This window comes from Protopterus annectens, chromosome 9.part0 (assembly GCF_019279795.1).
Source record: "Protopterus annectens isolate FY-2018-M chromosome 9.part0, PAN1.0, whole genome shotgun sequence".
In the NCBI taxonomy this organism is placed as follows: Eukaryota; Metazoa; Chordata; order Ceratodontiformes; family Protopteridae; genus Protopterus; species Protopterus annectens.
In genome coordinates, this window is record NC_056743.1 from 983,402,426 (window position 1) to 983,427,781 (window position 25,356).

General features: G+C 38.8%; 1 protein-coding gene across 1 annotated transcript in view; it reads right to left on the reverse strand.

Moving 5' to 3' along the window:
• LOC122811714 (E3 ubiquitin-protein ligase DTX3L-like) overlaps positions 1–25,356 on the reverse strand; it is a 269,974-nt gene that overhangs the window by 90,755 nt on the left and 153,863 nt on the right. Inside the window, exon 5 of the mRNA XM_044083744.1 lies at positions 15,050–16,570. Coding sequence (XP_043939679.1) covers positions 15,050–16,570 — 1,521 coding nt within the window. The remainder of the gene's footprint in view (positions 1–15,049; positions 16,571–25,356) is intronic.

Genomic DNA, 25,356 nt, shown 5'->3' on the forward strand with positions numbered 1-25,356 from the left:
TAAAGATTGTTATAAGATCTGTGATTATTACATGTTTGATGAAAACACCAATACTGTAGATTGTGTAATTGTGACAATAAAGACAGCCCTGGAGCAGATTACAATTGTTGGAGTGTACAGTCCATCAAAGTGAGGTGCTGATGACCTAGCATGAATTCACGTAAATATAAATGCATGATTTCTTGCATGAAGCACAAGGGAGAAAATAATAGCAGCTGAGGACTTAAATTTGCCAGAAACCGACTAGAATAATGTTGATTATACAACAATAGTAAGTAAATTATTTGAAATATATGTTCAAGAGCAACAATTACTGGGGAGTGTAAACAAACTTACCAGGGAAATGAATATACTGGACATTGTCTTCATAAAGAAATTATTGTTACTTCATGGCAAGTTTTACCCTATTTGATGTGCAATGATCATGGGGTTATAAAGGTTAAATTACTGCTACATAATTCTGCCAAGCTGAAATCTAAACTAATGCACAGAAGATTAATAACAAATTGTATGGAAGTAAATCAGTCATTGTGTAATAATAATTGGAGTGATGCATTCAGTGGGAAGACTGCAGAAGGAATGTGGCAAGCTTGATGGGAACAGTGTTTGAATGCAAAAACAATGTTTTAACATCAGAATCTAGGCACACATAATCAGGAGAATGTGTTTCCATTAGAGCAAAATACTTAAGGTGAGAGAGAGAGAAAAAAAAAAACAAGAAATGGAAAAGAGGTTGAACAATACATTTGAAACACTAAAATAGACTAGACAGAAATATTAAACATAGAGTGAGATAAATCAGGAAAAAAATGTAAAGAAAATTTATATAACAATATCCAGCATAATAGGAAACTATTTATAAACTGAAAAACTATGTACAAATTATAAAATGTATTCTTAAATACAACAGATTTACAAAGTGTTATGCAAAACAGTTTGGCTCCATAAAAGGGAGTGGTAAATAATGCTAGTAATATCCAATGAACTTCAGATACTGCATTTAAATTAGATTATATTGAAAAAGAATTATGCTAGCTGGACCCCCAAAAAGTGGAGGTGGAGGTGGGTGGTGTTACAGAAATAGTAATAAAGACCTAAGAAAACTTTAGCACGAACTTAAACTACCATTATATCTGTTATTCACAAGGGCATTTTAAGTACGGGGAAACACCTCAAGATTGGAGACATGCATTTGTTAAACCCATCTCTAAGGGAAGGGAGAATAACAGAAACCCAGAGTCATACAGATGAATAAGTTTACTTTCTTTTTGTGAAAAAAAAAAAAAAAAAAACAATGGAGAAGGTTATTCTGGATAAACTGCCAGAACTGGAAAGGTTGGGATTTGAAACTATATATCAACTAGCATATTTTGAAAATACGTCTATAACTTCCTGTGTCATGATGATCTCTAATAATATAATAGCTATGAATGAAAAAGTACATTGCTATGTAATTTATATAGATTTCAGCCTTTGATATGGTCATTCACAAAACACAGATCAATAAATTAGAACAACTAAGTATTAATGTAATTTTGATAAGATGAATACATGTATGGCTTACAAATATGACATGGCAAATATACAATTGTACACTGGGGAATCCTAGGTTACAGTCATGATGTCCCACAGACATGCTGGTAAATACATCAAAAATAAGTGTTTGAAATTTGAGAGGCATATACTGAAGGCTAAACATTTAATACAGATTATAGTGTTTGAAAATGTAGCTTCATTTAAGGACCTGGGGTATATGATCAGATAGAACTTTAAGCTTTTCTGATCATATCAATCAATTGTTTAATGTTAGTCATAAAACTATAGGCTGTATAAAAAAGATTTGTAAAGTCTAGAAAATTAGAAATGATTAAATTACTGTTTGTAGGTTATTTCAGACCCAAAGTAGAGTATGAAATAATAATAATAATATGAAAACCTTACAAGTAAACTAGAATGAATAAATTGGAAAGAGTACAACATAAATACACCGAAGACATCAGTGGATATGAACATTTAAGCTAACAAGAAATATTAAAATCTCTGAGCATGTACAGTGTTTTATATAGATATTTAAGAGTATACCTTATTTGGGTATATAGGGCATTCAGAGATAACTACTTCTGGTAATGTCTGGAGACATCAAACAGTAGCAGAAAATCATCAGACAACCTGTATAGGGGATTATATAAGAATGAGAAGTGCACTAATCGGTTCTCTCAGAGAGTAGCTGATGTATTGAATAGGCTGCCAAATTATACTAAAGCAAGCACTAGTTTAGATATTTTAAGAATAACTTGGATACTTATAAGAATGATTTAGGTATATTGGCAGGCTAGAAGAACATGGTTGCCTGTGCCCAAAATATCTGTATGTATACATGTATGCCTGTAAGAAGGAGAGCAGTGACTTTTTCAGATACACATCAAAACAGAGGAAGTGAGACGCAGACCTGGTTAATCGATTGTGTAAGACTGGGAAAAAAAGCCTGAATGAATGTTTCACATCAGTCTTCATTAATGAAGGTAAGGGGAGGGTATCACACTAGAAGTGAAGTAGGTAGATGGGGGATAGGAGGTGATAGATACCCAAAGAGAGAGAGAGAGAGAGAGAGACAAACATAGAGAAGTTGAGAAGGAACTGGCTGACTTTAAGGATCATACAGGAGACGAACCAGAGCAGGTTGTTTTCAACCATCCCCAGGAATCTGGTTACTGTTCTGGCAGATTTCCCTTACAGAAATGTTCAGTGAATAAGTGGCCAGTGCAGAAGTGCCTGTGGATTGGGAGACAACTAGTGTGCTGTAATCTTATATAGGATAGGGGGAAACTAGAAAAAAATCTGAATTACTAAAGGTCTAATAGCCTAACAGCAGTGGCAGGGAAAGTAATTGAGTAAATTTTGAAGGAATAGTTGTTTGTTTTCCTAGAGGACAAACATTTCCAAGGCAACAACCAGCATATGACTACGACTGAAAGGAATTATCAGTTATATCTGATTAGTTTGCAGGATGAGTTGACAGGACAGTGACAGCAGGCATTGTTTGCCTGGACTTTAGCAAATCATATGACTTGCTCTTATACAGGAAAGTGCTAGTGGAGGGTTTCTGGGTAGGACAATAAATGAAGAACTAGATGACTTCATTTCTCAAGGGTAAGACATAGGGAGTTTTGGTGAGAAGGATGATGGCAGGAATGAGGAAAGTATCATGGCAGTCACTCCTTGGTCCAGTACTCTTTAGTGACTGCATTATGGACATATGTTAGGGAAAAGCAAACTGGTTCAGCCCCAGCCTTTCTCTGACAGACAAAGATAGATGCAGCAGTGGAGGATGGGGGAGAGTCTACAGAAAGATTTAGAAAGAATAGCAAGAGGCCACGAGAGTGGCAGATAAAGTTCAGTGCAGACAAAAGATTGGGAAAGAACTGATGGCAGAGTGAAAGGATCTGGCATTGTGCCACTTATTGCACAGGGAGAGGGCAGTGGCAGAAGGAAATGGAATGCTGGGGTTTATCTTCAAGAATAAACTCCAGAATCAAAGAGGTAATGTTTCTTATAAAAAGAAAAGTTAATGCTCCTGCTTGTTTTGGGCCTTACTCAGGCCACACATTAAGTACTGTGTGCAGACAGTTAATGAGACCATAGAAGGAGAGGGATATCTTGCCACTGGAAAGAGTCCAGAGGAAAGACAAAAGAAGTGTGTGTGGAATGGTATAAAGTGGATATGATTAGAGATTACAGAAGCAGGAGCTGTTCCTACTAGAGACTAAAAGAGCCAGATAAAACATGATATGAGTGCACAAGGTAATGTCAGGGAAATGTGAAGGGGTCATCCTGAGCAGAAGATACAGAAGGGAAGGGGGGCACATTTGTAAAACTAGCAGATAGAGGGGCATTTAATGTGGATCTGTGAAAGTACTTCTTCCTATAAAGAGTTCTTGACCCAAGAAAAGGACTACCAGAATGTGTGACAGAGAGAGAGAAAGTAGAATCATTCAAGATGACGTGGAACAGGTTGAGAAAGGATGAGAAGGAAGACATGAAGGGAGCATGAGTATAAGGCTAAATGCACTTAAAGGGTATACTAGATAGACATATCATCGCTTTTTTTCCTGTCAAGTCAAATATAATCTAAAATAATCAAATTTCTTCACCAGTCTTACTGCTTCTATTGCTACTTCAAAAAGTTTGAAAAAAATCAAACATTAATGTAAAGAAAAGAGAAAACATGGATAATTTGTTTCTAACAACCTGGCTGTGTGGTGCAGAGAGATAGAATGCTGAACAAGATCCTTGCAATTAGGGGGTTGATTAGCAGCCTTAACATTGGAGGAGCCAAGTAGGAAGGAAAAGAAGTGAAGAGCATGGCCCATTCAACTCTCCCATAGGGTGGAAATGTTTACATGCAAGTGGAGGCACACTGAGTGGTGTAGTTTCTCTGGTAGAGTTGGGACAGCAAGGCTGCTAGAAGGGATCACCCTTTTTAAACATGAGGGGACATCTACCATGACCAGGCCATTGCATGTCCTTACCCATCACCATAACTGGTATGTGTAGGTAGATCGGGGGGGGGGGCAATAAGAATAATCCTCAAACCACCCAAATGACTACCTGAATGATAACCCTCCCAGCTGACCCTTACCCCGGTGATGGGGAAACAAATAGGCTGAATTACAGTGGAGGGGGATCACAACAGACCCTCAGTGGAGCAAAGAGTACAAAAAAAGTGATCAACTTACAACACTAAGAAAATTAAACGGATGGGTCCTATTGAGTCTTCATGGTGACATAGGTACTCCTTGCCTTTATCTTCGAGTGGGGCTTCTCATTTGTTGGACACTGCTGTTAAATTTTGTCCATCTACTTTGAGAAGGGAAACCTGGTCTTCTTCCTCTTAACTGCCTATTGCCTATATTTCTGAGATAGGAAATGGTTTGACGGGAAAAATATTTAAGTGAAAAATAAGTATTTGAAGACCCAATGACAAAGTTTTAAAACAGATGTGAGGAAATATTTCTTCCTTCCTAGATATCAGCCACTAGACTTCCAAGTAGACTCTTGTTTCTCATCTCTGCTTTACCTGCTCCCTTTAGCTCTGATTTACCTACAGTAATGGTGTGGACATGTACAGAATGGAAGTTGATAGGTCAGATGCCAGTTTCCAGGTTAAATGAAGTTTTTAGAGAGTGAATATCTCAAATCTGGTTGCTTCTGGATCAGGTATCTGTGGGCTGGGCTTCAATTCATCCGGCTGCCCAAGGCACTTATACTTATTGATTATAACATACAAGCATAGAAGTAGTTCGATCTAGTACAAAAATCTGTGATATCATTGAGGACTAAACCCTGACTTCAAGGCAAAATTCTACAAAGTAAACAAAAGAAGAAACCCACTAAGCCATCTTCCTTTGAATAAATGACTTCACTCTTGGGATGTAATACTTGGGTCTTCCCCTCCCCCACCCACAAGGTGTCTCTTTATGAGCACAACTGTTTCTATAAAAGGACCATTTTGAGTAGTCCAATAGAAATCTTTCATTACCTAAGAGGAATGGTATTCACCTCTGAACAGTGTGCTTCTGATAATCAAATCGTTCACGAACCCTTTTTGGGGTATCCTTGGTGAGGTATCCATAGAACATGATCCTCAGAAACTGTCTCCTAAATCACTAGAGCATTTAAAAAATCTTGGAAGAACACAATTTGTAGAAAAACTCGGTGTATGCCCTCGTACTACGGAGATGGAGTCATAGAAATGTTCATACATCATTCAGTTCTAAGAACTTTACAAGCAGATTGACAGATTGATACTACAGAGTTTTAGGTAGATCTAAGGAAAATTTACCTCTGCCAGACTTGCTTTACAACCCATCAATTACAAAATCAATATTACACAGTATCAATCAAACAAAAGCAGATATAGGACCTGATCAAGGATTTTGAAGATAACTCATTAAAAGTCAAAACAGCAAAACTTAAAAAAAAATTGTAAGGTATGTTCTCTTGTGTTGCTATACGACATCATAAATACCTGCTTCCCAACAGCTAATTCTGAATCACATAACATATGTTGTATATGGGTATCTTATAAAAAATGGAATGGTAGATGAAGAAGGAAAAATACAAGAAAGTTCATACGGAGGTAGAGACACAGAATGATATAGGGAAAGATATGTATAAAGAAAATCGAGAGTCTGAAAAGTAGAAAATAATGATATAGCTTCCATAAGGAAATATGCTTTTTGTGCTAAATAAGATGAAAATGAAATACTCGTAAAAGCAAGAGAATTGTATTGAAATAAAAGAGTAGAAAAAGGGGAAAGTGTTACATGGGAAAATGAAGTAGGTGAAAACAGGTTTGTTAGGGATAAACACAGACATTCAGAAAGGATTAGCACAATGCAAAAGCCTTAACAGAGAAGAGCTCTGCATTGTGGAATGACTTTTGAATTCAAATGCTGCTCTACTGCTGAGGTTTTCCCCTTGCAGAGACCTTAGTGAGGAGAGAGGTTGCATGGGTGCAGCTGCATGCTAATACAGCAGCCCAGGGGAGTGGCTAATGCTAATTGGCTAATACTCTCTCTACAGCTCCCGATTTGTTTGGTTAATAGATTCAGAGAATCATTTGGCCCAATAAAATTTTACTCTAGGAGAAAAATGTGGATGCTGTAAAAACATGTTGGTCGCCCATTCACTCGTATGGGAGTATTCACAGTGTAGGTAGATTTTAGCAAAGATGTGGGGGTTGCATTTCTTTGTGTGTGCCTGTGTCTGTGGTGTGCGTGTATGTGTGCGTGTATGTGTGCGTGTATGTGTGCGTGTATGTGTATGTGTGCGTGTATGTGTATGTGTATGTGTGTGTGTGTGTGTGTGTGTGTGTGTGTGTACGTGGGAACACAGTTGTGTGCATGAATTGAGAGTCTACCTGTGTATATGTGTGTGCTTGCATGTGCATGTATGTATATTTGAACACGTGTGTACATGTCTGTACGGGGCACGAATGAGGCTGCATGAATGTGTGTGCTTGGTCACAATGGTGGACTAGGTAGAGAATCAAGAGTCTATATATATATATATATATATATATATATATATGAATGAATAAGTGAGCATTTCTGTTAGTATAATCAAGTTTGTTGATGAGTGGATAACTTTGTGGGAAGAATGCCTGAGAGTATGTGTGAGTGTGTATGTGTGTGTATGCACGTACGTGAGTGTAAGGGGTGCATTTGATAATACAGAGCATGGTTTGCTAGGAAGAGCACTAGCATAGTCAGGTCTGACAGTGCAGTGTTAAATTCTTAGACATGATAATGAGCTGATAATGATTTGTTTCTCAATGTGGCCATACCTGTCTTTGAAACACGTTCTTGACATCCAGCTATTTGACCACCCTGCATTGGGCAATTAGCATGAACACTGAGACTTTTAGTGAACCCTAGGGATAGAAAGGATATTGAAGAGTGTATGAAATTATTTAAAAGAACTGTTTATGGAGACGCAGCATGTTATGCCAATTAAGTGAAATTTAAACAAAATTAATGACAATTACAAGAAAGTGTTACAAAAAGAAACTAAAAATAGAAGAATTATATGTGGTAATTAAAGAAGGAAAGCTACAAAATGTAAAAGGGTGTAATGGACTGGGATATGAGACTTATAAAGGAAAAGAAAAAGAGGAAAAACTAGTATCTTTAAAGGGGATGAATAACTGGGAAGATAAAGGCTTGAGTCAAAAAATGCACTGAGTTAATAACGTTTCTTTGGGATAAAAGAAGAAAGGCATAAACTTGAAAACTAGAACAAATGACTTAACATATACTTCCAAATAGTTATGACCATTTTCATAAAGAGGTTTTAATGGGCTTTTGAATAAGTTTTAGAAGAAGGAATTTATGGAATTATGGGAAGAAATGTTAAGTATGCCATAATAATTATAAAAGAAGTAGTACTATAAGTAGGGTGATAGATGCAAAATGTAATTGCTTGTGATATTAATAAAGTGTTTGGTAATGTGAGTCATTGGCAGGTATCACAGATGTTGGATTGATACATATTACTGCACTGGGTATTATGCAAATATACGATATAGAACTAGCTGAGAAGCATTTAAATATAAGCCACAAATCATTATTAACAGTGATGAAGTTTATATCACATGCGATCACCCATTACAGATAAAAAATATGTAGTACAAGAAAAAAAAAGACAAAAGTAACAGTTGTCATCGAAACTGATAAACCAAGCATTTATACTGACTTATGTATGGAGAGTCACAGAGACATAAAATACCAGGATTTCCAAGCAGAAATGAGAGTAATGTGGAAGAAAGATACCCAGGCAGTTCCAGTAGTAGCAGAAGCATGACAAGTAATAAAGAAGAATTTGCAGTCATATTTAAATATGCTACCAATACATGTAACCCCATAGGAACTGCAGAATGAGGGTATTCTGGGTACACTGCAGGTACTGAGAAGAACATTCTTGGCTAACACTGAAGACTAAAGCAAGACTAGTTACATGAAGTATAATTGTACACTGACTTAGGAATGGGGTCTATTCCAGTCATGGCATTATAAACCCAAAGCATTTGGAAAATTTGGAAAATAAAGAAAATAACAAAACCAGAGGCTGTCTAAGGTAATGAAAAAGAAACACTGACTTGGGAAAGAAAAAGAGCTCAGATATGTTGCCAAATTTATGCAGAAAAGAAAATTGTTCTTACAGATGTGACCACTATACTTCCAAGATATGTGAAGATATATACAGGCAAAGACATGCAGACATGGTACATTTTGAAAAGATTAGGATAAGAAGTCAAAGTAGAATGTGATGAGATGCAAAATGTTTAGTGAAGTGGAAATTCTGACACAGTGAATCCCCCAAGAGCTTTGCAATACAGAGAAAGAGAGAGAGAGAAAGCAACACTTTTGGAGGCACTGTAACTGAAGGTCAATTTTTGGAACCTTCTGCAAGACACTTGTCTTTGAAGGTCAGCTAGCAGCATAGCACAGGAAACAGAAATGTCACATTTAAGAGAATAATGATCTAAGGTAATATCTGCTTGATTTAATTGAAATTGGCAGACAGATGAAAGATTTCATAAAGTAAATAAGACTGGAAAGTCAGAGAAGACTAATAAAAGAATAACGTACCCTTAATTTCTCTACAAACTGTCCAAAATTTCTCTAAATGTTGAATGATTGTCATATACCTTTTATCAATTCTTAACCAATGTTTTTATATTATGTCTAATTTGTTATAATTATTCAAAGTGCAGATATTTTTATTTTTGAAGATTGTAAATTATTGTTCTTAAAATGTTTTTTAATAATTTGGAGCTTTTCGCCCTGGGTCTCCGCTGAAAATGGGCTTCTGACCAGTTGGATTTTTTGGTATTCAAATGACAATAAATAAAAACAAACAGGTGATAAATTAGTGAGCTTTTTCCAATATGTGTATGAAAATAATGTGGGCAAACGTTTTGGCAAATGGAATGCTATCAGATAGGGTACAAATGTTTAAATGGTTGTATCAATGGTACCCAATGAATAGAGTGTTATTTAGTTTAGTGCGAATGCAGATATTGTATATGTTAATTATGAGTGGAAGGACACTATATTTAAATTTCATGGTAAGACTGAATTGCTTTTTAATTTGAAGTTATGCAGATGATTTAATAATTGTGTTAAATAGATTACTGATGAAGGAGGTTACAATGGTAGTAGATGCGTTTTAAGGTACGATTAGGTTGGTTTTGAGTAAGGAAGCTAAATGATATGATGATATTGTCAAAAAAAGTGAGGGATTTATTTTATCACACATTTAATTTTTGTGTTAGGTATAAAGTATGGAAACATGGAAATGATAAATAGGCACTGGAACAAAACTTTTACAGGATATGAGAAGAATGGGGCAGTTGTCAAGAAATTTTAAAATTACATGTAAAAAAGGTACATTCGGTTCAATCAGTAATGCTAACAAAGTTGCCATACATAACAGAATTGTTGTTTCTAATTAATAAGGAAAATAAATTATTGGAAATACTTTTCAGTACTATGGGGGATTAAGGTTGCACAGCCATAAAATTCAGGATTTTATAACCTGGAAAGGGTAGGTTGGGAGTTAATGAATCCTAGAGTTTATATGGCCTCTTTATATAGCTATTGGATTTTGAAAGTAATTAACTAGAAGGAAAAGTGCTCTTGATAAGTGTTTGTTAGCAGAATATAAGGATTTTTGGAAAGTATTAAGGGAACAGAAAAGAAAGAAGTCAAAATGTGATGAAAAGTTAGCAGAATTTAAGAAACATGTTTTATGGAAATTAAACAGTCTCCCTTGAAATAAAAATCAGTTCTGTAACCAGCACTAGTAGAGTTTTTAATAGAATCTAGAACAGAAGCTGCTGTTTAAAGAGGGATAATTAGTAGGGCATATAAAATATTACAAGATAAGTATAAGAATCAATTAGAAGAGGTTAGAAAGGATTGGGAAGAGAGATTGGACAAGCAATTCACAAAGAAACAATGGGGGGATATATGTGAGTCTCCCAAACATACAACAAAGTCTAGAAGATTTAGGATATTTACTTGGAAGTGTTTACATGGGTATTTTTATACCTCATGTAGACTCCAAATAATTTTTCCTCAGGTAGATAGCAAATGTTGGAGGTGTATTATTGGGAATATATTTTTTGGGAGTGTAATGAGTTGGCAGACTTTAAAAAAATTCCCTGCAGATTACTCTATCAGAAATACTGGGTAAGCAAATTGGTATAACTAAGGAAATGATTGAGCTATGATACAGAATCAGAATTGCCTAGACATAGTAAGGCCTTGCTGAGTTTAATTATGGTGGCTGCCAAAAAACAATTAATAGAAAATGGAAATCAAAGCCTACAACAACTGTACTTGAAGTAGTGAATATAGTAACAGACATAAATCAACTGGAAATGGGATCTTTAGAAAAGGGTAGGAGCAAATTACACAGAAAAAAGTGGAACTGTGGGAGCAATACATGCAGTGGAGGAATGGGGTTTAAAAGAAGGCAGGGTTTGAATGAGCTATGTAATGTTTGTCTGATGGTGACTGGATAGATTATAAATGATGCATAAGGTCTGCAACTAAAATGATGTTAATATGGTTTGTTTTCATTTATATAAATGTATGACTGCCTATGTCATAAGTGATAATTTAATAAAAATGTTTCTTGTTAAAACAAAAAAAAGAATATGACGCTTGAAATTCACTATGAAATGGTTAGGGCTAAGGCTCTGGTGTGATAGGAACGATAATATGAAGAGAACAAGCACTGCTTAGGATCACAATATTATTTTGTACTTGCATTTATCATTGGTGACCTCATTTAGAATTTGCTGTGACAATAAATTATCTAAAGTGTAAGAAGATCTGGAGTGTTTAACAGGGCTTCATAAGATAAAGGAAGTTGAGAGGGAATGCTTCAAAATATATGAACAGCTAGGCAGTTTAAACTATTGTTTTGTTTGGTTACTGCTTACTAGTACATATGAAAGACAAACTACTACATGGAAATTGTATTTATAATTGTATTTACCTCTCTGCTACCAACCATCTCTTCTGCTCCTATGAGTCTTGAGCACATGTTCCTTGGGAGGAGGTCCTGCAGTCTGCACAGAGCAAGAGCTGATCAAAAGAAATCATCATCCAGGCAAGCATGAAGGTTGTTTGTGTCCTGCCTTGCCTTATTATATCAGATCTTACACAAGAATGAGGAGCATCTCAACCCAGAGGTTTGAGGGACTGTATTTTCTCCTCTCCAGACCAGGGACACCAGTATTTAAGGGTTGGATGCTGGAGAACTATCCAGTGTTCCCACTTTTATAACTATATCATTCTTTAGAGATCTGGGTCATTTATTTGAGCCTAATCTCACCCCCTAGTGGTTGGCATGTGCATCTGCATCACCAGGAGGGCTAATAATTTCTCCCATCTGATCAAGTGTCATTCTACTCATGCTCAGTTGACACTCTCATTATTGCCTTAGTGAAGCCAAGTACATGTTCCCAGTTACAGTGTTCTGTACTGGATGTCTGCTAATAGCAGATACTGATTGTTCAACAATCAGATTATGCCCTCTGCCCCTGGTGTTGGCAGTTCAATCCCATCCACCTCTACTCAACTTCTGGAGTGACTGAGCCACTGTTCAAATTCAAGACATCTGGGGCATAGTCAGGGCTTCATTTCTCTATGTTGCAGAACCAGGCAATGACTAATGGTTTGCCCAGAATAAAATAATGAGATAGATAATACTAGAACAAAAGAAAATGAAGTAAAAGTTACCATTAGTGGTATGAGCAATAAGACAGAGGATTATGACTGGGACATTGATCGTAACTTACTTATGTGTTCTAGACATGGATGTTAAGAAATTTACTTTGAGAGTGAAGCTCGAGAGATGAATCTTGGCATCCATGTTGAGAACATATAATATGACTGGCAATCCGATCATAATTCTTTGTAGTGCATGGTGATTTATCTTCTCCACGTACTACAAATTAGTCAAAAGTAATTTAAAAAAAACGCTGAGATGTGTTGTGTTGGCATTAAAACTAGTAAAGCAGTGGGGAAGTGGTGGATATCCTTGTGTATTCCATGTGTCAGGGAAGCTGTTTGATTCAAAATGCCCTGTGTAGTTTAGCAGACAGCAGGTATAAACTGGAGTTGAAATTAAGCTGTTTCTACTAGCCAGTGCTGTCTGCTTTTAGTGTGGACTGCGTGTAGAGCTGCTCATCAATTGTTAAGCACCCCTCTAAGCATTGTTAAGTTAGGTCTCATGCTATAGCAGTGCTGAATCGGGCTGTAATTTGGCTCTTTTCGAGTATAATCATGGAGCTCTAAGCACTACATTACAATAGTTTAAAGACACAATTAACCATTATTATAGAAAAGAAGTGCATCGATGCTAGTTTAAGGTGAGTGGCTCACATAAGTAAACCATCCAATCTCTAACTGTAAATCTTGTATGGAAGGAAAGTAACTGTAGTGTTTGAATCCTTTAATTATTTAGAGCCACAGTAACATACTCCCAGATCAGATAGCGGCTACGAGTTCCTTCTGACAAGTAAGTTACATCAGTTATTGCACAGTCATTATCTTTATAGGATTGTAGAATATATATTTTGGAACACATCTACTTACCTCTTTCAAAAAAGTGAGTTGTCATAGTCATTTGCATCCATAGTATTTGCTTCTTAATAATAAATAAGAAAGCATTAATAGATAATTTCCTGCAATACTAGTAAAAAGAGAAGAAAAATTAAAACCAATTGTTCAGTGGGGTTTGGTCCAATGCACTCCCTGATCACATGTCAAGGCGTGGGAACATAGCTAGGCGTGATCTTGTAGAGAAACTAGCAAGAATAATAATATATATAAATATTATACATATTAAGGTGTTTATGCAATGGATTATGAAAAGAGGAAGCATTAGGAACAAATAATGATTGCTGGATGACCCTTCTGAAAATGTTAGCCTAGCTGGAAGATTGTAAGGCATGATGCAGTTGTTTAAGGTCAGTCTGCTTTACTGAAACAGCATACATTTCATTTATAGGATACGGATACATTTTCAGGTAGGAGTCGGACTTGTTTTCTACAGTTCAACTGTTTTGTGAGAAATTCTCCAACCTCTGATTCATATGGTCCATGATAGTAAGCAAGTTTGCTTGGGTTCAAATTCACATACTTGTGGGCACATCAGGAAGGAACTGACTAGATACTGAGTGGTTCATTGAGCCCTTGCTAATCAACTATTTTGTTGAATCTCTTGCACATAATTCTAGGTTGTATGACATCAGAGGCTTTACCCATATCAGTGTGAATCATTGTAAAACAAGTTATGTTTTTTTCAGTTTTCCTAAATCAAACAAAACATAACTTGCAAATGGCAAAAACATAAAAAAAAAAAAAAAAAAAAAACATTTTCCAAGGGTGAAAGTCCCTTATGCATTTCATAGTAGGAGGGCAAGTCTGTCCTATACTCTGATGCAGTTTAATGGCTGGCTTTTTACATTATTTGTAATCGTCATTCACGTACATTGTGCGAGATTGCTGTTTGCTTCAATGGAGCTTTTCTCTTTTTTCAGTGTTACATGACTACAGAGTTGGCATATATAAGTGAGGGGGTGCAGTGGAGCTTGACCCCCTGCAAAAATGCTTTTGCCCCCTCTGTTTTAGTAGTTTTCACTTACAGTTCATCATTTAAATGATGAAATGCAACTCATTCTACAATGATTCTGTTTAATATAGATAAACTGATGGGTAAATGCCAACACCCCCAAACAGATATATATATATATATATATATATATATATATATATATATACCAACTACAAAGTCCCACAAGACTGGGGAGAAGTGAAATATCCAATAAATATGCATAGTGGTTTCACACAAACAGTGAGATGGTTGTCAAATACAGCAGTTCCTTAGTTGTCAGCCAGTTTTGATGAAGACAATATTAAGAAAAATCACTCGCTAAAACTACCAAGTGTAGGATGACTAGCTCAAAACATGTTAAGTTAAATAAGGAGGTACACAAAGTACAACTTACATCATGGCTTCCCACTAAATCCAAGGAAACAGTTTTGTAGGATGACTAGCTCAAAACATGTTAAGTTAAATAAGGAGGTACACAAAGCACAACTTACATCATGGCTTCCCACTAAATCCAAGGAAACAGTTTTTACATTTTTTTCTCTATCATTTGATAGAACAGTACCTTGATTTAATAGGCCTGTAAACATAATTTTGCACCAAACTGAACTAAATGTGCAGGTCATCCAATATAGCACTGAAATGCCATTCATCATTTATTACACTCTTCCATTCAGCCACTATTACTGTGAAACCTATGTGTCTCAGTAGTGGGGCACACAGATTCTGGTTATTCAAGGCCCACCAGAACCATTCACAAACTGTTTTCCAGTGTGAAGATTCACTGTGTGGCATCACTTTACCTATGTTAGGTTTATTGCATTATTTTTATTTACACCAATTGCTATCTACTTACTGATTGTCTTCCATTTGCAAAGTAGTAATGAATTTCAATCGTGCTACATGAATATCCAGGAAGGGGAGCAGATGAACAGTTGACTTTCATTGTTCCTTTAGGCTGGTTCCCTTTAACTTTTCCAAGTACAGTTTTGCAGACTGGGCATACTGGCTTGTGTTTCTTTGCCTCCTCCCAACAAACCTTGCAGAATGAGTGTTGGCAGCTTAAGGTGAATTTATCCTTGAATGAATCCAAACATATGGGGCATGACTCTTCTTCAGCACTCCTGTCTGTTGCACCAGTCTCATCCTTCATTTTAGACTTACAGCCTGCTTTGCTAGGGAATTGCTCCAACTTTCCAATTTCAGGAAGATCTTTGAATGGACTGGTATTCGTGAACTTAGTCATTTTTTCTATTTCTAAAGTTATGTGGTGATGATGTCCAATGAGGTGGAATTCTCCATTTTTCTCCTTAACCTCTACGTTTGGGTGCTTATTTTCTATTTTCTGGTAAGCTTCCCTAGCGCAAACAGCATCTGCATTTTTTACAGATCTCTGAATCAGGTTGGTTGCAGCTTTTTGGTAGAGTTCAGTAAAAGCTTGTAAAGCATGTCCTGTGACATTGTACTCTTCTGACTGAGGCTGCAGGCATATTTTCTGTTTACCAGGTAGTGTCTCTTCCTGAGGGATAAATTTAACTCCAAATCGGGCCTCTATTTCTTCCAGATATCTGCCATATATTTTTTTGAGGAACTTCCAGTGGAGGCTGGGTATATCAATCTCCTTTTGGAGGAGTGAGCCCTCTGTTTTAATTGTGAAGTTCCCTCTTTGTCCAGGTATGTCAAATGTTTCCAGTTTTTCTTTAACAAGAGCTACATCTTCTGTAGGCCCAATAAGGGTGAAGCCCTCCTCAATTTCATTCAAGATGACCCTACAAAACTTCTCCTCAATATCCAAAAATGCCTTCCTTATGGCTTTTCTCTGTGCCTTGGAAACTATAACCTTCTCTTGTTTCAGGTTTGTCACTTTTGACTGAATTAATTTCGTAAAGTCTTGCTTTGCTTTCTCTATACTGTGTGTATCTGCATTTCTATCGGCTGATGTGACTGTGAGGACCACTTTTGGAGAAAGATGTACATTTCCTTTCTTTACTAGCTCATCTATTTCATCAGAATATGCTTTTATAAAATAATCATACTGGTAATAGTCAATGGATAAATTATTTGAATCACTGTTGATTATCATTTCCTTTTCATCTTGTATAGTGTCCAATTCATTCATCTCTGTTCTGTTTCTTTTTATTTTATACTCATTATTATAATTAGATAAGGACCGCTTGTCAAGATCCAGAAAGGCTGCATTTCCTCTGCTGTCTTGAGTTGCCTTGTCTGAATTTTTATGACATGTTTTGTTCTTGAATTGCAAATCTGGTAAATCAGTGTTCTGAATATTTTCATTCTTTGCGGTTTTCACATGTAACATTTTCTCTTCTGATTCTAAAATTCTTAAATTCTCATCAATAGCGGTTTCCACCTGACTCTGAAATTAACAGAAAAAATAGAAACGGGTTATATAAAACTTTACATCTTAATGTCTTAAAAAAGGCTATGCAGTGTTTATGAAGTTGACATGATATGTATATATATATATATATATATATACACACATATATACATATATATATATATAAATATATACATGTATACATATATACATACACAAAATATGTGTGTCTATAGCTCTTTCTCTGTCTCTCTCTCTATATATATATATACTTACATAGGATATTTTGTCATATACTCAAAATAAATAAATACAATAAATAACAATGCTGGCAGGCAGAGTTTCACAGGCACAAATCACTCAGGTGATGATAAACCAAAGGTGTATTTAATGATAAAAATCCACAAGAAAAACAAACAAAATGTGAGCGTTTTCGTTAAACAAGTGTTAACTTCATCAGACACCATTAAAATATAAGACAGCCATTTATATACATATAAAAAACACTCTGATTAGGTAAGCAAAGAGAGGCAGCTAGCTAAGCAACACTGAGACAGAACATTAATTAACCCCTTGATGACTGTGTTACAGTTGAAACTCTTGCATCTTAAATACAACTAAAACTTGTAATTAAAAGATAAATTATTAGCCTTATATTTGTGTCACGAATTATTCTAAATAGGATAAAACTAAAACCAAAGTCCTTTTTAAAATCTCATGTTATAAATATTCACATAATGCTAAAATGTTTACCAAAGCCAAATACATACAAAAGTGCTTGTGCTTAACAAATGTTTTGAGATATTTTGTTCCTTTCTAGGGCTTTTAATTTCAATACAGGAGAGATGGATGTCCTGTCATTTATCCCTGGCCAACTATCTGCCTGTAGTAAGATTTGCCATCTTAACTCCTTTAACTCTAACTGAAGTCCCCAAGGCTTTTTGTCACTGATGTCTACATGGTCTATTGCCTTAAATATGAAATTGTTGCCAGTATTGTCCTGAATATGCCTCACTAAAGCATTACTAATATTATTCTTTCTTATGGCATAGTTGTGTTCATAAATTCTGGCATTAAATTTCCTTTCTGTTTTGCCTACATAAAATACTAGGCATTGGTCACATGTAGCCATGTAGACCACTGCCTTGGAGTGGCAGTTATATTTACCTTTTACATAATGGTTTATACCATTCACTGTAAATTTGCTGCCGGATTTCACCTTGTGGCACCAGTTACAAGACTCACATTTGTACATCCCTACACGTCCTGTTCTAGTGTAGTTAGAACCTTTCCTAAGAAGGTCTTTTAAGTTTGAGCCCCTTTTGTATGTAACTATAGGTCTTTCTCCTATTTGTGCCCTGATGTACAAGTCATCCATTTAAATGTCCCAGTTCTTATAAAAAATGGACATCAAGTGGTATGAGTCAGAGTTGAATGTAAGTACCATAGATCTACAAAAATAACTTTTTTCCAACTCAGGTCTCCCCTATTCAACTTCAGAGGGGCTGTTGTCTAGTGTGTTTTCCCCAACTATGGGCTTAAAATGCCCTACTCTTCTTTTACCTATCACTTCCTGCATAAGCTCATTAAGCAAGTCTGCTGGGTACTCCCTCCTCAAGAACATAGTTTTTAAGTTGTCACATTCAATAAGAAAATCTTCTTCTCTGGAGATCATACGGGCTGCTCGAACTAATTGCCCTTTAACTACCGACCTCTTTTGATGTTTTGGGTGGGAGCTAGTGTAATGCAGGAACGAGTTTGAGTAGGTCTCTTTCCTGTGGATCCTAGTAGCATACTTTTCATTATGTGTGTCTTTGTAAAAGTGGACACCAAGGTAATTCATATAATCCAGGTTAATCACCCAAGTGAACTGCAGGAATGTAGTGGTGGTGTTAAGGTATCTCAAAAAATCTTTCAAAACAACCAGTGACCCATTCCATATCAAGCTGATATCATCTTGGTATCTATAATACAGTTTGACCTTACTGAGACTGAAATACATCATTTCTTTCCCAATATGCCATTACCATATTTGCGAATGCCCCACCACAAGCTGAATCCATTGCCACTCCTATGGTCTGCAAAAGGTACCTGCCATTAAAGGAGAAATAGTTGTTTCTTAAAACAATTTCTAATAATTCCAAAATTAGACTAATTTTCTCCTGGTTAACTTTGTATAACAACAGTAGGTCACCCACCCACTCGAGACCAATTTCTTATGGGATGACTGTGTACAGGTCTTTTACATCTATAGTGACCATGATGTCACTTGCGTCATACCTGGTTTTGTTCACTTGTTCTAAAAAAGCCCAGGAGTCTTTACAAATTTGGCTTTCATTACGCAATATTTTCTTCAGCTCATGGTCTAAAAATTGGGTGCAAGCAGTGGTAATGGAGTGTCTTCCATCCATAGGTTCTTGTGGATCTTGCGAATACCAAAGAACACTGGTATCCTTGGGTTAATGATGTTAAGATAGTTATGTAAGGAAAGGTACTCAAAATAGTGAACCTCAAGTGATCAAGCATAAATGCTCGAAATTCAGCTAACTGAAAAAAAAAACAAAAGTTATTTTTTTTGCCAGGGGTAAGACCCCACACCCCCTGATATATATATATATATAAGAAGTGTACACACCCCTGTTAAAATGCCAGGTTTTTGTGATATAAAAATGAGACCACAATAAATCATTTCAAAACTTTTCCCACCTTTAATGTGACCTATAAAGTACAGTTGTGTACACTTACTATAAATGTAGATGTTTGAGTGTATTCACTGTTGCAGTCATCACATTTGGGTTATCCTGCCAGGGGTAGCCCTCAGTCGGCCTGAATACCAGAGGCTTAGTATTTCTGCATCAGTTGCTATCGCTCCAGGACTGACGTCAGGTCGTCAGTGGTATAAAAACAGGCAGTCAATGCCATTACATCAGTTTTTCCTGCCTTAACTGTCAGGAGCCCCCAATAGGGAGCTAAGTTATGGTGGAGGAACACCACCAGTAGAAAGTAAATATCAAATTTCCTTGTAAGGAGAGAGAGAGAGACAGAGACACAGAGAGAGACACAGAGAGAGACAGAGACACAGAGAGAGAGAGACAGAGACACAGAGAGAGACAGAGACAGAGAGAGACAGAGACACAGAGAGAGAGACAGAGACACAGAGAGAGAGACAGAGACACAGAGAGAGAGACAGAGACACAGAGAGAGACAGAGACACAGAGAGAGACAGAGACACACAGAGAGACAGAGACAGAGACACACAGAGAGACAGAGACAGAGACACACAGAGAGACAGAGACAGAGACACAGAGAGACAGAGACAGAGACACAGAGACACAGAGAGAGACAGAGACAGAGACAGAGACACAGAGAGAGACAGAGACAGAGACACAGAGAGAGACAGAGACACAGAGAGAGACAGAGACACAGAGAGAGACAGAGACAGACAGGGAGACAGACAGGGAGACAGACAGGGAGACAGACAGGGAGACAGACAGGGAGACAGACAGGGAGACAGACAGGGAGACAGACAGGGAGACAGACAGGGAGACAGACAGGGAGACAGACAGGGAGACAGACAGGGAGACAGAGAGACAGAGAGACAGAGAGACAGAGAGACAAGGGGATGGAGGGAGGGAAACTAGGACTGCAACAGTGAATACACTCGAACATCTACATTTCTGGTAAGTGTACACAACTGTACTATGTTCTTCATGTTTCACTGTTGCAGTCATCACATTTGGGTTGATTCCCAAAGCTGAAGTAAAGGGTGGAGGCAGTCAAGCAGACTGGGGGCTGGCTAGGATGCCCTGCAAGACTACAGTGACAAAGCCTGCCATGGATTTGGAGAAGATAGGCAGGTGTTAATGCTTGGTGAAGGTATGAACAGATGTCCAATGTTGTAGCCTCCAGGATGTCCCTGGTGGGAACCCCTCTGAGAAAAGCTGCAGCGGTGGAGGTTGCTCTGGTGGAATGTGTCCTGACCCCCCTTTGGGGGTGGTTTTCTGTGCTGTTTGTAGCAGAAATGGATGCAGTGTGCTATCCATTTGGAGATTGTTTGTTTGGATATGGCCTTGCCCTCTGCTCCTGCAGCAAAGCTGACTAGCAGTTGATCAGTTTTTCTAAAAGATTTAGCCCTGTTCAGGTAGAATCTGAGCTGCCTGTGCACATCTAGAGAGTGCAGAATCCTTTTCCCCCCTTTTTTGTGGGTTAGGGAAAAAGGTGGGCAAATAAATGGATTGGTTGAGAGCCACACTGGACACCTCTTTAGGCATGAAGGATAGGTTAGTCCTGAGGAAGACCTTGTCAGCATGGAAAATGATGAAGGGCTCCACAGCCATAAGTGCTTGTAGCTCTGATACTCTTCTAACTGAAGTGATGGCAAGAAGCAAGGCTGTCTTCCAAGAGAGGAATTTTAACTCTGCTGAAGCTGCAGGTTCAAAGGGGGGCAGGGTGAGCTTTTCCAACACAAAAGTTAAGGTCCCAGAGTGGGGTAGGAGCTCTTATGGGTGGCCTTAAATTGTTAGACCCTCTTAGGAACTGTTTGATGAAAGGGTTTGAGAATAGAGGTGGCTCTATGCTGAAATGATCAGAGATTGCTGAGGCATAAATTTTAATAGAAGAGAAGGATAGACCCCCTGTGTAGTAGGTCTGCTAGGTAATCCAGGATGATAGGTAGGGAGGACTGTGCCATTCTGGCTCTCTTAGCCTGGGTCCAGGTGCAAAACCTTTTTCACTTGTCAGCATAGGATTTTCTAGTGCTGGGGCATCTGGCCTTACATATAACATCTATAACTTGTTTGCTTAGGCTGGCAGCCTGAGGAGAGGCAGGGAATAAGCCAGCCTGCCAGGTTGAGGGTCTGCAATTGGGGATGCATGAATTCTCCATTCCTCTGGGTCAGGAGAGTTGAGATCTGAGGTAGGTACCATGGTGGCAGGGGTGAGAGGCTGCACAACAGTGGGTACCAGTGCTGGTGTGGCCAGTCTGGGGCAATCAGGACTGCCCTCAGTTTTCCCTCCCTTATTTTGAGCAGTACCCTTGAAATGAGTGGTAGAGGGGGGAATGCATAGACCGAGAGGATTACCCACTGGAATGATAGAACATCCACTTTCCAGGCCTTGCTGTGAGGTACCCTGATGCAGAATTTGCTGAGCTGATGATTGGAGTGGGAGACAAAGAGGTCTACTGTCAGGGTGCCCCATTTTTGGGTTACAAGGGTGAAGGTTCTGAGGTCTAGCTGCCACTCGTGTGGGTCTAGCAGGTTTCTGATTAAGTTGTCTGCCAGTGAGTTTAGAGAGCCTGGCAGGTATTGTGCTAACAGATGTAGTTACATGGCTGAGGCTGTGTGCCAAAGGGTCATGGGAGCCTGCAGAGAGGATAAGAGTGAGTCCTTCCCTGCTTGTTGATATACCACATCACCTTGGTGTTGTCTGTTTTGATCAGCAGAGGCCCCGGGGAGAGTAGGGGTCTGAAAGCTGTCAGTGCGTGCTGAGCAGCGAACATCTCTTTTAGGTTGATGTGCAGATGTATTTGATTTGGGTTCCATTGGCCCAGAATGCACCTGCTGTCCAGGTAAGCACCCCAGGCATAGTCTGATGCATCTGTGGTGAGGGTCTGGGCAGCGTGGGATTGTGAGAAAGGGGAGTCCCTTGTTGTAGTTGCATGCTGCTGCCCACCAAAGAAATTCTTTCCTTAGACAAGATATCATTGGTATAAGAGCTTCCAGGTCTTGAGAGTGCTGACACCAAAGGCTTTTTAGGTACCATTGTAGTTTCCTCATATGCAGTCTGGCATGTGGAATGAGTAGAATGCAAGAGGCCATGAACCCTAGAGCCTGCAGGATTTTCCTTGCAGATAACTGGGTTCTGGTGGTTAGTTGAGAGAAGTAGCCTGTCAGGTAGGCTTGTTTTTCTGGAGTAAGGAATGCCATCTGGGATGCTGTGTCCAGGCTTGCTGCTAGAAATACAATTTTTTGTGTGGGGACTAGTTTTGATTTCTTTTCATGGATAGCATACCCCAGGGAGGTCAGTAGGTCCTTTACAAAGGTCAAGTGCTGAAGAAGCTTTTCCTGACTGTCTGCCTGAATCAGGCAGTCATCTAAGTATGGGTAAATCTGAATATTTCTTTGCCTGCAAAAAGCAATGGCGGGAGCCAGACATTTTGAGAAAACTCTGGGAGCAGTAGATAAGCCAAAGGGAAGCACAGAGAACTGAAAGTGCATATAACCTGCCTTGAAACTTAGGTATTTCCTGCATGATTCCCTGATTGGGATGTGAAGGTAGGCCTCTTTTAGGTCTTGGGTGGCTAACCAAGCATCCTTGGAAAGCATAGGTAGAAGCTGCTGGAGGGTGAGCATTTTGAATTTTGGTATCACCAGAAAGGTGTTTAGAATGGATAGATCTAGGATGGAGTGCCATGCCCCTCTTTTCTGGGTACCAGGAAGAGTCTGGAGTAGAAACCTTGGCCTATCTGTTCTGCGGGAACATACTCTATGGCCCTCATGGAGAGCAGGGAAAGGACTTGCTTTTTGGCCTCTGCCCACTGGTTTGGAGGAATATCTGGGAACCCTTTTGGGGTTGGCAGAGTGTGGAAATAAAATTTGTATCCCTGGGACACTATGTTAAGGACCCAGCAGTCATTGGTAATGGTGGCCTAGTTGCCTGTGTGGAAGGAGAGTTTTCCTCCTAGGGGCAAGATCAGGTGTGCAGAGGGAGGGGGTGGAAGTGTAAAGTCATTGTGAGTTCCTACCATAAGGGGGTGGCTTTGCACTCCCTGTTTTTGAAGAGGAGGAACTCCATTGCTTAGATCTCTGCATTCCCTGGGGCTGTTGTCTGGGGGGGCCTGCTTCCCCTGGGTCTGGGCTGAGCTGGCCTGGAGGGGGCAGGAAAGGACCAGTGCTTAGAGGGGCAATGCCTACTGAACCTCGGAGGCTGGACCTGTTAGAAGTCTTTAACTGTCTGCATAGATTTAGCTTTTTCTTCCATCTTTTTTAAGACCTCTTCTGCCTTGTTGCCAAATAAGTTGTCTTTGTTCAAGGGTGTGTCCAATAATTTGGATTTGACATGGTCTGGCAAGATCTGTTCCTTAAGCCAAGCATGCCTTCTAATGACAGAACCAGTGACTGCTGCCCTGCAAGATGCTTCTAGGGCGTCAAAACCACATTGTAAGGTGTGCTTAGTTACTTGACTTGCAGAATGCATTAACTCTTGTAACTCTTTATTATCTGCACATGTAGGAAAAGAAGATATTTTTTGTTTGAGAAGTTCCATGGTATGTTGCTGATATTTCAGAATGTGGAACTGACCATTTAATGCTCTAATAGCAAGGGTAGCAGAGATGTATACTTTTTTTACCCTATTTGTCTAATGCTCAGGAATCCCTATCTGAGGGAGTGGGAGTCTGCTTTGATTCCTTTAGGTCCTTGAGAGATGACCTCTGGGTCAGCAGTACTATTTTTGAAAAGAAATTTGTAAGAGTCAGGGACTCTATAATACCGGTCAGGTTTCCCGGGAGCAGGAGGGAGGGTGTCAGGAGGCAGACTGGATTCCATAAAAACATCATCCACACCATCCAGGACAGGAGGAATGGCCAGAGATATGTGTTGTGGTAGATCTAAGAATTCCCTGAGTCTCTTTTTAGACTGAGGATAGTCCTGACATTCCCATTGGATATGCTCCCTTAAAGTATGTAGGGTTTCCCCAAAGGAAAAGTCCTCATGAGGGGAGGCTAAAGGGATGGATTCCTCTGCATCAGAATCCTCATAAGCAGAGAGGGGTTGCATATCTTCATATTCAGATGCATCGGAGTCATTGGACTCCTGTTCAGATAAAACTACTGGGGACAAGTCTCTTTTTCCTTTGGAAGGGGTAGCCTGGTTTCCCCTAATAAGCAATATAAGGTCTTCAGCCATTTTAAGCATTTGAGACTGAGGCAAGGAAGTAGGTGCCTGAGCTTGGATCATTGGTGTTTTGGGTGTGGTTCATACCCTGGGCCTTAGAAACTCGGTTGTTTTCGAAAGAACTGAAGACGAGAAAGAAGTCATCAGTCTGTGTTGAGTATCAGTAGTGCAAAGTACTTTCGTGGAAGCCGGTGCCTGCTCAGCAGCTCCGGACCCATCTAAGGTAGACACATCCGCAGGATCCTTAGTCGAAGAAGAGTCTCATGGCATACTGGACTCTGAAAAGGTCTCAGTAGCTGCTTGAGAATCCACAGAAGAGGGCATCAGGGGCTGCGAAAGTGCCTCACTGAGAACCGGAGAACTGACGACTAGCTTAATGGAAGTGTTGTCGGCAGTTTTGCACCTGTGCAGTCTGTCTCTGTCTATATTCTTATGTTTTTTCAGAGGATCGGTAGTCGGATGGCTTACTGAAGGTAGATCGGAATTCGAGGACTGAGAACAAAAATATCTAGCCACAATAAGGGCCTGATGATGTATAGTTCTGGCATTGAACAAAGCACAAAAGTGACAGCGGGGGACGTCATGGTCTGGGCCTAAACAGGTGATGCAGTAAGAATGGAAGTCTATGTGTAGTGTTTTCTTTCCACTGGCGAGACAATTGTTAACTTTTTCTGACATTGGTTAGAGCAAGAAAAAAGGATCCCCAATGGGGTACTTAGCTTTAGAAGACTTCACTTCAATTCGGAAATGAAAACTCAGGTAGCAGTTGACCGGCACTCGTGCAAACTGCTTCGGCTTCGGGCTCCTTGGCAAGAAAGACTGATGGAATGGCATTGGCTGCCTGTTTTTATACCACTGATGACCTGACGTCAGTCCTGGAGTGACAGCAACCGATGCAAAAATACTAAGCCTCTGGTATTCAGGCTG